We start from the raw sequence: 15,555 nt of genomic DNA on the forward strand, positions 1-15,555 counted from the left end.
GTCTGAGGGATTGTGTGGGAATACATAGTGAATAAGTGTGCACGTGCCTTCTGGCTACACATTGTCTCCTGCACGCCTGTTTTGAACCGTAATAAGCCCAGCCTACTCTGCGTTCGCTGGATGTGAGTGGAGAGAAAATGCTTTTCTTACACTTCAATTTCACGCATATTTTCTTTGCGACTAATGAGAGCCTTAAATACAGCGCCAGACGTCAGGCACGGCTGTGAAGGCTGACATTTTCACATACAGCGGCACCTTGTCACCACGGATGAAGTCCCTCTACCTGGCTGCTGAAGGGTGTGTGTGTGCGTGTGGTTGTTGGTCTATAACTGTGTGTAGGAGTTTATCTGTGAGGTGGTTTTGGTGACAGGACCTGACACAAAACATATTCAGCAGCTAAAAGAAGAAAACAGACCATAAGGACAAAAGATGAAGTTGAGAAACAGTCCTCCATCCCTCCTTCTCTTCCTCCTCTATTGTGGGTGAATGTCCTGATTCATGGAGAGGCAATAGGCCTAGTATCTGTAACCAACTAACTAACTGTACTGATAGACTGCATTTAATTGTTGTTTCATATAGAACAGGACTTCAAAGCCATGAGCTCATCATTGCTGCATTGTTGTCATCCTCCGTGAGGCCTAAACAACGGTCTCCCCTTTTTTTCTATCTACTGTACACACAAAATGGAAGTCTGGGCTAATTACAGAGCAGGGAATAAAATGGTGAAAATGAGACAGCTAATGCCAGGGTTTATGCAATTATCTGCTACATCCAGTCAACGAGATGGAGGGGGAAGGGCATCTCTCAGTTCACATATTGCTGTGTTTGTAAATGGAGATGCCACACAGCTAGGAGTTACCTGTTGTTCAGTATTCAGTATGTGGTTTCTATTTCCCTTTTCCTATGTAGCCCAACACATTCAAATGGAGAGGATTGCAGAAAGGAAAATGTATGACTGACACACACACTTGATGGACATGTTATACTGGTGCCACCACTATAGCGTTTGGGTTGTGTCTGTGGCTCCCATAATAGACTCTGATATGGCCCAGAGGCTATTCCCGCTCCAGGCAGAGCTTTGTGGAACCACACAGGATGATGGTGTGACAGCTTTCATCTTCTGCAGGGCCCTGCCACTCACTGTAAACTAATCTAGAACTCATCACCGCCATAAACAATTTCAGTTTAATGTGCTCATTAGAAAACGCACAGCACCTACATAATCGTGAGCCATGACACACAGTGTTATTGCAAAAACTGTTTCCTTTTAATGCTGCAGTAGAAAAAAAGGTTATATGAAGTCATATAATGGGTGCTTCATTGTCAACAACAACAACAACAAAACACGGCACAGAATGCATAACAGTGTCTGTGCTGTTTACATGCCAATATTTTACACCTAAGATTTCTGTACACTGGCAGCTGTCAGTTACTTCAGCAAATTAACTGCCAAAAATGTAGCAGAACTGTCAATCAGAGGTGAGGTAACCATGGTTACCTTTCATATCCCCAAAAGATAAAGCTGCAGTGCGGAATTGTGGGAGAGTAATTAGACAGAACAAAAAAAACTAAAAAATCCAAAAGGCATTCTACGATATGAAACAACAACCAAGAGTGCTTATAAATAAGAGGTTACATGTGGAATTCTTCATTACTTCATAAAGTAACATCTTTTGTACAACCTTTATCTTTTATTGTTCAAATACCGGCACATGTACTGTCTTGTACTAGAGGTTTAACCCTTTGAGCACGAGGTGGAAATAAAATATTTCTGTGTAATTTTGTTCCTCTTATTTTCATATCATTTGATTAAATAACATATTTATAAAACTATTGTGCAAAACAATTTCATTAATGTCTTCATATATTGTGCACCAGTAGATAGTCATACTCCTCTTAAATTAAAAATATAAAAATGATGCATAATTTAGACAGGAATTAGTATATATGTTTTTATATACATTTTTACACAGACCTGAATTCATAAAGTCCCCTTATTAAACAAAGTAAACGACTTCAGATTTAGATTTTGCATCACATACAATGCATGTTTAAAGACTAGATGTTGGACATGGACATATAGTAGTCTCATTGTGCAGCTTACAAACCACACAATAGCTTGGTCGATTCCAATCTAAAATATTTTGTTTTGATAGGGGTTTTGGATCATTCGGGTAGAAGTGCTTGGCCGTACTCAGAGGGTTAAATTTCAGATGCTGACACCAGCACATAACGGTCACATTAACAAAAAGAGAGGGAAAGAGAGAAAAAAAGAAAAGTGCCGCCAGATTTAGTTACCAAATGTTTAACTAAACTGTTTAATTTATGCATGCAGCTTATCGCATCTCAAGGATGCCAAAATATAAAGAAATCAAATCCAATTTACACAACTCTCAAATACATACCACTTCATTTTAAAATATTGTTTAACCTTCATATGTTTTATCAGTGACAACAGCACCTCTTTCTTTAACACTGCACATTTAGAAAATTACCGTCTTTTCAAAAAGGAGAGCATAAACAAACAAAAGCTTTTTGGGCCAGAGTGAGTCTACCTTAAAGAAAATCAGAAACCATGTGCCGAAACTAAACAGTAGTTCTATGGCATCTTTGTGCAGTTTCATCACTTAATAGTTTTAGTCCTTTTTTGAAAGAAATGTCTGTGAAAGGCTAAAGATAGACAAAGAGAGAACGTGAGAGAGAGTGCAGCATGTCCAGAGCTTAGTGCTACTGTTTCTCTAGCTCACACACATACATAAGGTGGTCCTCTGGGGATTTCCCATGGGTCTTGCTCAGGTGGAGCTTGACTGCGTGCTTGCTTGCAAAAGTCCGGTTGCAGAGCTTGCACTGATACGAGGTGCTGCTACCATCCTCGTCAGGGGAGGGAGACGGGGAGTGGGCGTGGGAGAGGAGGTGAGGGTTGGAGTTGGAGTGGTTGGAGAGCAGTTTTTCGGACAGGCTTTTGGTGTGACGTGAGATCTGGCTGACAAGCTGTTCTCCAGACAGTTTGGCCAGGTCTCTGAGTCTGAAGCCCAGGTGAGACTCCAAGTGGCTGACGTAGGTGGAGGGGGAACGAATCTGAGAAGCACAGTCGCTGCAGAAGAACACTGGGTGGCCTGAGTCCAGGTTTTTTAAGAACTTTGTCCCTCCGGTTCTCCTCAGCTGGTACTTGACATTGGCCAGCCAGTGGCTGATGGTGGTCATGGAGAGGCCTGTGAAACGGGAGATGTGCATCCTCTCCTGGGGGCTCAGGTCTGACATCACATACTTCCCATCGCCAGTCTGCCGGAGGCTGGCAGCAAACTGGGCCTGTAGGATGAGCAGGTGTTGGGGGTTCCAGTTGGACTGCCGGCCCTTGCGTTTCTGGGCTGGAGAGATCTCCTCTAGCTCCTCTTGAGTGGAACCCTCAATGTCAGACCTTTCCGACAGGCTGGTGGGCGTGGAGGACTTGGAGGCTTGACTCTCTGTGAGGTTTCTCAGCATGTCTGATATGTCAGACAGGGCATTCTCACGCAGCGGGGAGTTGGACATGAATGATGCCACAGCAGACGAGGCCTTGGCCATGGTGGTTGTGGAGGAGGGGGAGACAGAGGAGGGTGTTGACGTGGATGACGACAGGGCAGCTGAACCCAGAGAGCTACTCTTTTCATTCTTGCCTTTGGTCAGGTCTATTGGCTGGTCGTTGTTGACGTGGTAGAAGTAGCGGTCCAAGTGCTCATTGTTTTTTTTGGTCTGAGCTGGGGTGGAAGCGGCGACCGCGGCCTTCTCTGCCAGGCTGTTACTCATCTTGAAGAGCATGCTCATGGGGTCCAGGGATGGCAGAGCAGGCTTGGCTGCCTTACCCAGGTGGACGTTCATCACGGACTGAAGCGCACTTAGAGGATTGACGAAGGGCTGCTCTGGCGGGTGGTCTGTAATAATGGCTGTGCTGCCACACAAGGCGGAGATGGGGGATTTGACAGCAGACTCCAACCCATTCTCCAGTGACTCCTTCATATTGGTGTCACCGTTACAGTCTTTGTGGCTGCCTCCTCCGATGCTCTCAGGGGTTTTAGACCCTCTCCTCTCTTTGGGGGACTCCCCTCTGGCTGACTCCCCTGCCTCGCTGCTGCAGGGGGAGGGCGTGGTTCGTCTCATTGGGGACGCCCTTACACTCGGCTCCCGCATTTTCTCCTCCACCTTGGCTACTTTCTCAGTGACCTTCTTCACCAGCTCCTCCATGGCGTGGAAGTTGTTTTTGGGGAGAGGAGAGGTCTGACGGCTGGGCGGGGAGATCAGAGGTTGGTTTTTGGCGTTTTGGGACAGGAGCTCTCCTCCAGGGAACATGTACTTCAGGGCTGAGCTCTTCCCTGAGTTGGCCAGTGAGAGCTTCATGATATTGGGCAGCTGGTATGCAGCATGGATGCTGGGGTAGCCCCCCCAGCTGGGTGCACCGTTCTGTGCTTTGTTGATGGCTGATGTCACTGTGTTCTCCAAGGACTTGAGGATGTCAAACCCTCCTTTAGGGCTCTCCTCCAGATCCTCCTCTGTTAAGTAAGAGTATTTGGAGGAGATATCGAATTTCTCCTCTGTCTCGTCATCTCCAGTCTTCCTGTCTTTGCTGCTGTTAGTGGTTTCCTTCATACATTCCACTTCCTTCTCCTCCTTCTTAATCTCCACAGCCATGGCAGGGGAAATACTAGAGGGAGGAGGTATGGGTGGAGGAGGTGGGGAGAATGCTGTGGCTGCCAGTGGCACAGACTGGAATTTCTCCTCACCAGCAGAGATGGTGGGGACAGGCGTTGGGGGAGACTCCATGATGGGCTTGCCTTTCTTAATGGCAGAGTTTGTGACCTTGATGAAGTGACCGGTCACCATCATGTGTGCTGTTAGCTCCTGAAGTGTATCGTGGGAGCTGCCACATTCCATGCATTTCAAGATCTGGGACTTCCTGGACTCGAACTGCCATGCATAGCTGGCTCCATTCTGGTGGCCGTAACGGTTGTTTGGGGTGATGTAGGGGTTGGAAGCCTTCTGGAGGGGGTCATTAGGGTCATTTAGGGAGGATTTGGGGGTGCCCCCGTTGGAGTCTGGGGAGCTGGGGAGGTCGAGCTCGATGGGGGCTCTCTTCCGAGCGGAGGAGATGATCTTGGCTGCCACAGGAGTCACTGGCTCCTTCAGAGGCACTTTCTGGTAGTGTTTTGTCTTAATCATGTGGACACTGAGGTCCTGCAGAGACTCAAAAGAATGTCCACAGTACATACACTTCAGGACCTTCTGAGCATCTTCTTTCCCTTCCATCTCCAGGAGGGATCGTTTGCGTGGCTTGGACCAGCGCTTGGTGCCCTCGCTGTCTGTCTCGTGGTTGTCATCGCGGTAATGGCCTGTCTCATTCATGTGTACAGTCAGTCCCACCAGCGTGTCGTAGGCAGCACTGCAGTCCTTGCAGTGGAACTTACTGGCACCTGTGAAGATGGAGCCGTATAGCTTTGTGCTCTGACGGTAGAGCTGCACGGTGCTGAATAGGTTGTTTTGCTCCGCTGCTGGGTGGATGAGCCGGTTCTGGTTCTGAGAGACCTGCTGGAGGGTCTTGGCCACAGCGGACTGGTGCCAGTCGTAACCATTGCCATTGCTGCCACAACTGCTGCTACTGCTACTACTGCTGCTGCTGTGGCTGCGTGGAGGTTTCTCCACCACTGGTGGCTGGGTGAGGTTGAGGTTCAGAGACGACCAGTAGGAGTTGGTCAGGAAGCTGGTGTAGATGGCCTTCATCTGCTCCAGGCTGTCTGGCCCGGTGGTGGCGCCGTCCTCCGTGGCTGTAGCTGTGCTGGTGGCCATCATAACAGAGGAAGATGGCGACAAGGACGTAAGGGGCACCTTTGCGACCTCCTCCTCATTTTTGAGAGAGGCACTCTCAAAGTCTGACATGCGGTCACTGGATTCACTCAGGTGAGACTCATTGTCCAACTCATGGCCGGAGAAGTCGGCCACGGGGGAGTCGTGGAAACCTGGCCGGTCATTGAAAAGGAAGTCCTTGTCTTGGCACATGTACTTGACCGCAGGCTCCTCCTCACCGGCAGAGTCCTCCCCCTCCAGGTCCTCATCGAGCAGGGCAGCCTCCTTCTCATCCTCAGGGGCATACGCTGAGGAAACAGAGAGAGAAACAGAGAGAGGATTGTTATTACCACAGCACACCATGGCTAATGATGAAGATCTCCAATTTGGCATTCTTGCAATGCCTTGCAAATCAGACAGCTGATAGAAATACAAAGCACTAGAATGTTCTTCCCATATCAGAAAAACAAAGCAATCACAGACGAGACTACTTCATATCATAAACTGTTGCTGTAATTCCATTTCAACTTCCCAATTGCATTTACATTGTTTTCCAAATGGAATAAAGTTCCACCCTCTCTCCCTCCCTCCCACCTCCTTTGTTCTTTACTGCAGAGAATGAGAAAGATAGACAGAGAAGAGGGAGAGGAAATGTCTCTTCAAACACAACTTGCCACCTTATTCTTCTCAAGGGGCAACAGCTTGAAATTAAAACTAAATTTGAAATTAATGAAGCACATTCTGGAGGTGGCATTCGTTTCTGAAGTAATAAATTACTTGTATCAACCTCCGAGACAGCAGTTCCTGTCTGTCAATTAATATGTCTTATGCTTCTTCTTCAGCCTCTAATGCATTTCTTAACAGACACACTCACCATTTAAATTAAGCATGCATTTTCACTCATTACACGGCACAGGCTCGCCTACTTGTTAATAAAAATGAATGTATGTACGTTTCCCACTACAAATCTCTCAGAACAAAACACATTTACTTCAATTACAAAAGATGAGAAAGTTTAGTTATTATTTACAGTTTAGCCTGGAGAGTATGCTTTCAATTTATATTCAAATCCCTTCTGTTTAAAACAATAAAATGTGGATTGCAGTGAGATGGAAACATACAAATAAAAAAGCACTTTCTATCTTTGTGCAGACACATTTATTATTTTGTGATGGAGGCTGTCTGTAAATAGTGGACTGGGATAATTCTGTACATTCCTGACCGTTTCTGATTCCTAGCTGTTCATCACTCATTGTCCAGGTATGTAACTAAGGGCAAGAATGACACTGACCATACTGTGTCGGTGCACACATTCTATCATCATTAACAACTGCTAAAGATCACTTGAATATGAATGATCTCAACATTCAGAACATTATTTATAAGAAATCTATATATCCGCTTTAATATGGGACACTATAATCCTATTGCAAAAAACGAGCAGTCACTTATATATACAGTATATATATATATATATATATATATATATATATATATGTCTTTTTTTCTTCACAAATGACTTTCTACGTTGCAAAGACAACCTAAGTGGGGAGAACAAGTATTTGATACACTGCCAATTTTGCAGGTTGTCCTGCTTACAAAGCATGTCGAGGTCTGTAATTTTTATCATAGGTACACTTCAACTGTGAGAGACGGAATCTAAAACAAAAATCCAGAAAATCACATTGTATGATTTTAAAGTAATTTTAAAGTAATTAATTTGCATTTTATTGCATGACCTAAGTATTTGATCACCTACCAACCAAACAGACCTGTTAGTTGTTCTTTAAGAAGCCCTCCTGTTCTCCACTCATTACCTGTATTAACTGCACCTGTTTGAACACGTTACCTGTATAAAAGACACCTGTCCACACACTCAATCAAACAGACTCCAACCTCTCCACAATGGCTAAGACCAGAGAGCTGTGTAAGGACATCAGGGATAAAATTGTAGACCTGCACAAGGTTGGGATGGTTACAGGACAATAGGCAAGCAGCTTGGTGAGAAGGCAACAACTGTTGGCGCAATTATTAGAAAATGGAAGAAGTTCAAGATGACGGTCAATCACCCTCGGTCTGGGGCTCCATGCAAGATCTCACCTCGTGGGGCATCAATGATCATGTGGAAGGTGAGGGATCAGCCCAGAACTACACGGCAGGACCTGGTCAATGACCTGAAGAGAGCTGGGACCACAGTCTCAAAGAAAACCATTAGTAACACACTACGCCGTCATGGATTAAAATCCTGCAGCGCACACAAGGTCCCCCTGCTCAAGCCAGCGCATGTCCAGGCCCGTCTGAAGTTTGCCAATGACCATCTGGATGATCCAGAGGAGGAATGGGAGAAGGTCATGTGGTCTGATGAGACAAAAAAAGAGCTTTTTGGTCTAAACTCTACTCGCCATGTTTGGAGGAAGAACGTATTGAGGGGAGGATGGATGGGGCCATGTATCGCGAGATCTTGGCCAACAACCTCCTTCCCTCAGTAAGAGCATTGAAGATGGGTCGTGGCTGGGTCTTCCAGCATGACAACGACCCGAAACACATAGCCAGGGCAACTAAGGAGTGGGTCCGTAAGAAGCATCTCAAGGTCCTGGAGTGGCCTAGCCAGTCTCCAGACCTGAACCCAAAATAACATCTTTGGAGGAGGCTGAAAGTCCGTATTGCCCAGCGACAGCCCCGAAACCTGAAGGATCTGGAGAAGGTCTGTATGGAGGAGTGGGCCAAAATCCCTGCTGCAGTGTGTGCAAACCTGGTCAAGACCTACAGGAAACGTATGATCTCTGTAATTGCAAACACAGGTTTCTGTACCAAAGATTAAGTTCTGCTTTTCTGATGTATCAAATACTTATGTCATGCAATAAAATGCAAATTAATTACTTAAAAATCATACAATGTGATTTTCTGGATTTTTGTTTTAGATTCCGTCTCTCACAGTTGAAGTGTACCAATGATAACAAATTACAGACCTCTACATGCTTTGTAAGTAGGAAAACCTGCAAAATCGGCAGTGTATCAAATACTTGTTCTCCCCACTGTATGTTTATACTGTCCTTTCTATATTAATTCCAATAAAAAGTCAAGTTAAAAAAGTTAAAAGAATGGAAAGTATTTACTAAAATTAATGAGCTTTGTGGGAAAGCCACAGCCTCTTCAAAAGGTACAGTTATATCTGGTGAGATTGGGTAGCTAGCTCCAGAACCTGCCAGCCATGTCACACAACCCGCTCCAGCAGTGTTACTGCAGACTTCTACCTCGGAGCTGTAGTAGAAGGTGTGAGCACTGCATCAGCCCAGACACAGGGAAAATCTCTGTCATTGTCAAGGGGCTCATTTTGTTGCCTTTGGCAGTGTGATGCCGTGGGATAAACAGATGCACTGAAACACGCAGCAGCTCCCAGTCGTTGCGCTGCAGTAAAAACGCTGTGCCTCAAGGCAGTCTCTGCGGCCTTTCAACTGAACAAGCAGGCTGCTTAATGTTCAATCTCACACATCAACATGCAGCAAGTTGGAATCGGTTACCTCGTGTGTACTAGTATATAGGATGTATACAACATAATACATTGTTAAACAACACCTGAACAAGAAGAAAATGTATTCTTACAGCCAATTATTTTGGTAGCATTTCTACTTAAAATGTTACAACATTTCTGAAGAATGTATACGACTTGTCACATAAGTCTTAGGGATTTCACTATTATTGTGTCCAGAGTAGACAATAGAAACTTTTACGTTTAGATGCATAATCATCTATAATGGACATCTGCCATTTTGTGAACAGATGCTCAGAAAAGCACAATTGGAACACTGAGCAGCAAAAGACGGGATATCTTAACATGTAATCCAATACCACACACAACTCAACAGGCAACCCTGATCATGCAATGCACACACACACACGCACACACGCACACACGCACACACACGTACATGCAGACTGCCATCTGTTCTGAATCAGTCAAAACGACAGCTGTTTAATAGAACAATGCCTTTGCTCAGGAAGCAGTCAGAACAGCACTGACATCGAGGCCAAACACCCATGTGAAATCTCCTTCCTCAAAATACAACCCAGACTTAAAGCTGTTCAATGTAATTAAAACACAGGGAGAAAGGAAGGCATGGGGAGGGTCATTTTAACACCAAAGCCAATAAATCTGCAGTGAAACCTTTGCTACCGCACTAAATATAAATGTATACTTCACCTAAAACATAATTACAACACTGATTTAAACGTCATTAAAATGTGCAACTGCAAATTCAGCGAGAGGCAAAAATAATATGCCTCTCTCTGTGCCAATGCCAAGTCATTTTTCTACTGAACCTCCTACCTCCCTCTCTCAAGTGTGAACAAACCAGACGAAACACTAACCTTGACCTGAACTTGACAGGACAAAAACCAACATTGTGTGTGTGTGTGTGTGTGTGTGTGTGTGTGTGTGTGTGTGTGTGTGTGTGTGTGTGTGTGTGTGTGTGTGTGTGTGTGTGTGTGCCTGAGAAGACAATGAAAGAGATACTGAAAGCGAAAGGGAGGCGATTGTGTGAATGATTCCTTTATTTGTATTTGTCTATGTGTCTTGCATTAAAGTCATATGGAGATGGAATGTAATGCAACACATACAGTATACAACTACAACTTGAACCTCAGCTTTTAGCCTAAGGCATAGAGAGTAGAGCGAGAGAGAAAGACAGGAATAGATGTGGAGGTAGGAGGGAAGACAGGCAGAGAGGAAGGAGGGAGGTCTTGGAAAGACCTCAAACCTGAGGCCACACAGGGAGCATCTCACAGGCCTCTGGACCGGCGCCAGGCCACAGGGCCCCTAAAGTGACCGTGGATGTGTGTTCCAATATTGAGTTTTCAGCCCTGGTGCAGGCAGGGCCAAACACTCCGCCACGCAGGTGCTCTTTTAATTAGAAAACGGGATGGGTGGAAAAGAAGGGAGAGCGAGTGAAAATAACCTCTGAATTAATTGGCAGCAGCGACGAAGAGAGTTTGATCTCATTTTCAGTGGGATATTAAGAGAGAAGACCCATTGAGAATGGCTCTTTGGAATGGGGGAGAGATGTGTGCTTTTGGGATTGGGACCTCGGAACACAGAGATGAGTTTACTTATCAAAATAACAAATGTATCTGTATCAAAGGATTCCATATCCAAACAATCCAGCGCTGAACCCCCAATGTACTGCCGATATTTGTCATGTCCATGTAATATCGTGTTAGTTCAAAATGTCAATTAGTGTACTGTATATAATTTGGGGATATTTAGGGGGGAAATTAAACCTGAGGAATTATCAATTAATTGTTTGCAGTCATCCCTCTTCTAATTCTTGCCTACCATTTGATACATTTACTCAGTTGCTGTTATATCTCAGTAGCAAATTATTCTGAAAATGTTATTTCCATAAAAGGTCAATTCTGGTTGACTATATTGTATACACGTCAATACAACCATTAAGGGTTCATTTTAGTCCAGAATTATGCTGTGAGGATACAGTTAATCATCATTACATAATCACTTCACAGGCAAATCATCCACACAGGCACTCTATTACAGTATGTTTACAGAACTGTTTATGAGTGAAACTGTGGAATGTATGACACACTGTGTGTGTGTGTGGGGGGGGGGGGGGGGTCTGTAGTCACATGCCTTTATCAGTTTCACAGTTTTGGTTTGAGGGACAGTTTCAGACAGACCACGGGATGAATTTTATCAGATGAGACTTTGTTAGCCGTCTCTTTCCGAAGGCTGTGTCATGGGAGCATTTATTAGAGACAAAAGCAGGAGTGAATCATCATGGCAGCCAATCAAATATCAAATACCCCCAAGTTAATTTACTTTGCCTGGTTAGAATGGAGAAGAGGAGCGAAAACCTACAGGTTCCATGAATACCTTTAGGTGTCGAGGTGAAGGTGGAAAGGGAAATAAGTGCTAGTTGGTTGGTAATGAAAGATGCTAAATATAGCACCAATCCCCACGTTCATAATGGGAGGTAGCTTCATCCAATACAGCAGTAGGCCTATCTGCTAGATGATATCATTAGAAGGAGAATGGTTAGTAGCCTTAAGCTGACACTGCCAGTGTGGTAGTGGAGAATATGAGATAGCACCAGATCCTGTCTCTGTCCCTCCCCTCTCCTCCCCTCAGATCCCCTCAGATGAGATCCTATACCTCCCCTTCTCCTTCTCCTCCCCCTCGCCACTCGCCGCTACCATAACCCGCGTTAATGTAGTTAATTGAATCTGAGATCAATAATGCTTAATTATTGCGATTTGACATGCACAGACAAATTGGTTGGGAGGCTGTGTGGGTTCTAATCTAGTGTGTATTCTAGTGTGTGTGTGTGTGTGTGGCATGGAGGTGGCTAAGGGGCCATTGCTGGCCGGAGCGAGGGATGGAAGTGAGGGAGAATGGAGGCGAGGGATCGCCGAGGCGTGCCATCGATCGAAGAGAGACGCCCCATCGACCCAGACGCCTGACGAATGGAGCCAGCTCTCCAAGGCTACAAGTTAACACTGCCTTCGAAAGGAAAGGCTACTTTAACCAGCCTCCCTACCCCGCCCAGCCATCTCTGTACAGCCCAAGACCACCAGGACATATTGAGATGGATTAAAATAGCAATGCAGCAGAGAGAGAGAGAGAGAGAGAGAGAGAGAGAGTAGAGAGAGAGAGAGAGAGAGAGAGAGAGAGAGAGAGAGAGAGAGAGAGAGAGAGAGAGAGAGAGAGAGTAGAGAGAGAGAAAGAGAGAGAGAGAGAGAGAGAGAGAGAGAGCGAGAGAGATAGAGAGAGAGAGAGAAAATGCTAAATAATCTGTGACATGGGGATACATATCAAAAGCACCTGAAAATGACCTAGGTACTACGTACTGTATTTGCATATACATTGTACTGGTGGGCTGCCCAGTGCCTGGCCATGTGATGATGAGGCGAGGGGAGCGTATATCTGAGTGAGGGTGGATTAGGGGAGATAGAACAGGTTAGGTAATGGGGAGATGGCGGGAGCGTGGTGGAGGGAGCATGGTGGAACTGTAAGATTATGCATGAACACCGGTGCGAGCGCGGCTAATCGGCTGCTCATGCCACTCAGCTGGAGAGCGGCTGACAGCGTATTTACACACCGTGCCTCGCCGTGCCGCCGGCTCCAGGTGCCTGCCTACATGCCTGGGCCACTGCCGCTGCCATCCCTTCACCAGGGTGCTTCCCCAGCCCATCCCCTCGCCTTGACACTCTGCCGAGCGCAGAGTGCTACTGACGTGTTCTCAACTCAACAAATAGGAGACACCCCTTTCCCCAATCACCCCCCCCCCCCCTATCTATGCGCTCAGAGTCAGGAGATGGGATGAGAGGGTGGGGGTGTAGAAATAAAATAAGGCTTCTCCATCTAGAAATGAAAGAAACCTTAAGTTCAGGTTGTTTTCTTAAACGGTACCGTTGCTCAGCGTTCAAAGACAAGTGGAGAAGCATTGTGCTGGGAGATGCTGACTAAGAGGTTTAGTAATAATAGCAGTATTAGTCGAGGCATTCCCCACAAACAAATAAAAACAACGTTACTGACAAAGAGCCTATTATATTTGTTTTGTACTTATTTTGGATTACCTAACCACGATGAGAATCCTGTCTTTATCATTCTTAACACTACTAAAACTACATAAAACCACGGAAATAGTTTGTAGCGAATCCTAGACTGTCAGACACATTGAGCAGTGACATGGAGAGCCATGTTTCTCAAAATTACACACACGCTCAAAATGACCCCATTCCGACAGGTCCTCCGACACACACAGCTCTGAACTGACCTCCGTCTGAGAGACAATCTCACTATGAAGTTTACAAAGGCAGAGACAAGGTCAACATTTCCCCAGTTGGCCTGAATGACTGCGAGATACCTGGTTTCTGTGTGAATTCTGTTGTATGAAATCCTGGCAAACAGTAGAGGAGGCACGAATCATTAGAACAAGTGTTTTTCTCTGTCGTTGTCCATCCAATCCCAACTACCACCAAGATGAATACCCTCAATAGGCCTATGGGTAGACAGAGTTAGTTGGGTAGTTGATCACAGAAATACAACAAATATGATAGTTTCTTTCTGTCTCACACACACTCCCTCAGCCGCAACTAGAACAGACTTATTTCAAAATGCTTAGCCAATATCTGACAGAGACTGTGTCTGGCACACCCATTGCACAGACATAGTGGTTCACAGAGAATGTGATTATATATTAAACATCAATAATAAAAAAAGACCTTTTCATACACAAACTGCCTGTGTATAATACTCTATCTAGCCAGGGGGTTATGATAATTGACTCCCTAAACATCCATTACTATGCCGTTCTCTGATGCTCCCTACATGAGACGGTGGCCAATGGAATCACCCCCTGACATTTAGATGCGGGCTGGGGGGTGGGGTTATGAGCTGTGCGCCAGCATCACTTCCAGCACTGTCTCAAACGGCCCACTAACAGACAGCACACACATTATTATCAAGCAGAGACGATGATCACAAGCAAATTGTCCACCAGCCTCCCTTTGTTATTCAGATGTGCACCACTTGGAGCAGTCATGTTCCTAAAGCACAGGGCAACCAGAGGTCACAGTCATCTGTTCCCAAGGGGAGGGAGTGGAGGGAGGGAGGGAGGGAGGAGGGACTGCTGTGGTGTACACAGTGATCCAACCAGGGCTGAGCAGGATACATCATTTCCACCATCTCTCATCAGTATCTCCTTGAGTCCCTCTCTGTGTTCTATCCTTCCCTGCCTCCCGCTCTCTCAGTGCTCTATCTTTCCCTGTACTGCCCTGCCTCATCCTCTCTCAGTGCTCTATCTATCCCTGTACTGCCCTGCCTCACCATCTCTAAGTGCTCTATCTATCCCTGTACTGCCCGGCCTCATCCTCTCTCAGTGCTCTATCTATCCCTGTACTGCCCTGCCTCATCCTCTCTCAGTGCTCTATCTTTCCCTGTACTGCCCTGCCTCATCCTCTCTCAGTGCTCTATCTATCCCTGTACTGCCCTGCCTCCCCCTCTCTGCTCGAGTCCCACTCAGAACAGAATCACAGGACTGTGTCAGTCTTCCATTAGAGAGGGCTGTTGGGTAATGGGAGAGAACAGATCTGGCTTGCTGCGATCCCTGGGGCCTTGCTGTAATTTCTCTGAAGACACACACACACCCACACACACACTGATATTAATACACACACAAATACACACACTCAAACGACAAGTATGATACAGATAAGACAAACAGAAAATACATGGCATGAAAGAGGAAAATACTGTATACAATCCCTGATATCCCTGTGTCTCATTGAAACACACACAGAAGGACACACAAAGACTCTAACAAAAATGTTAGAGGGGAAATAATAGCCATTTCCAAACCATAATAACCAGTGTTAAGAGCGGTCGGCTCTGTGATTTAGGTGGCCTGTGGAGATGTCAGTCTGCAGTCCCTGGGAAAGAGAGGGGAGAGCAGTCCTAATGGGGAAGTGGCAGCCGGCTCGGCGCTAGCGCCCAGCTCCCATCCCTGCTCTAGATTTGGTTTGTCACTGGATATCCATTACCTGCCAGTCTCCTCTGATCTCTTTGGACAGCCCTGATCAAAAGATGTCATTTGACCTACTCGGCTAGGCTCGGCCGGGAAGTTAGCGCCGGGCCACGGGGAGACGTGGGACGACCTGCCCGTAAATAAAACGACAGCATCACTTTAACGTCCCGTCACGTACGGGAGGCGATTATGATAATGCCAG

At 45.9% G+C, this 15,555-nt stretch overlaps 1 protein-coding gene across 1 annotated transcript in view; it reads right to left on the reverse strand.

Annotated features, from left to right (window-relative positions):
• Positions 1 to 1,256: 1,256 nt before the first annotated feature.
• Positions 1,257 to 15,555, reverse strand: part of tshz3b (teashirt zinc finger homeobox 3b) — a 34,793-nt gene continuing 20,494 nt past the window's right edge. The window contains exon 2 of the mRNA XM_084160015.1: positions 1,257 to 6,122. Coding sequence (XP_084016141.1) covers positions 2,728 to 6,122 — 3,395 coding nt within the window. The 3' untranslated portion in view covers positions 1,257 to 2,727. The remainder of the gene's footprint in view (positions 6,123 to 15,555) is intronic.

Source organism: Coregonus lavaretus, assembly GCF_964263955.1.
Source record: "Coregonus lavaretus genome assembly, chromosome: 4".
NCBI classification, from domain to species: Eukaryota; Metazoa; Chordata; class Actinopteri; order Salmoniformes; family Salmonidae; genus Coregonus; species Coregonus lavaretus.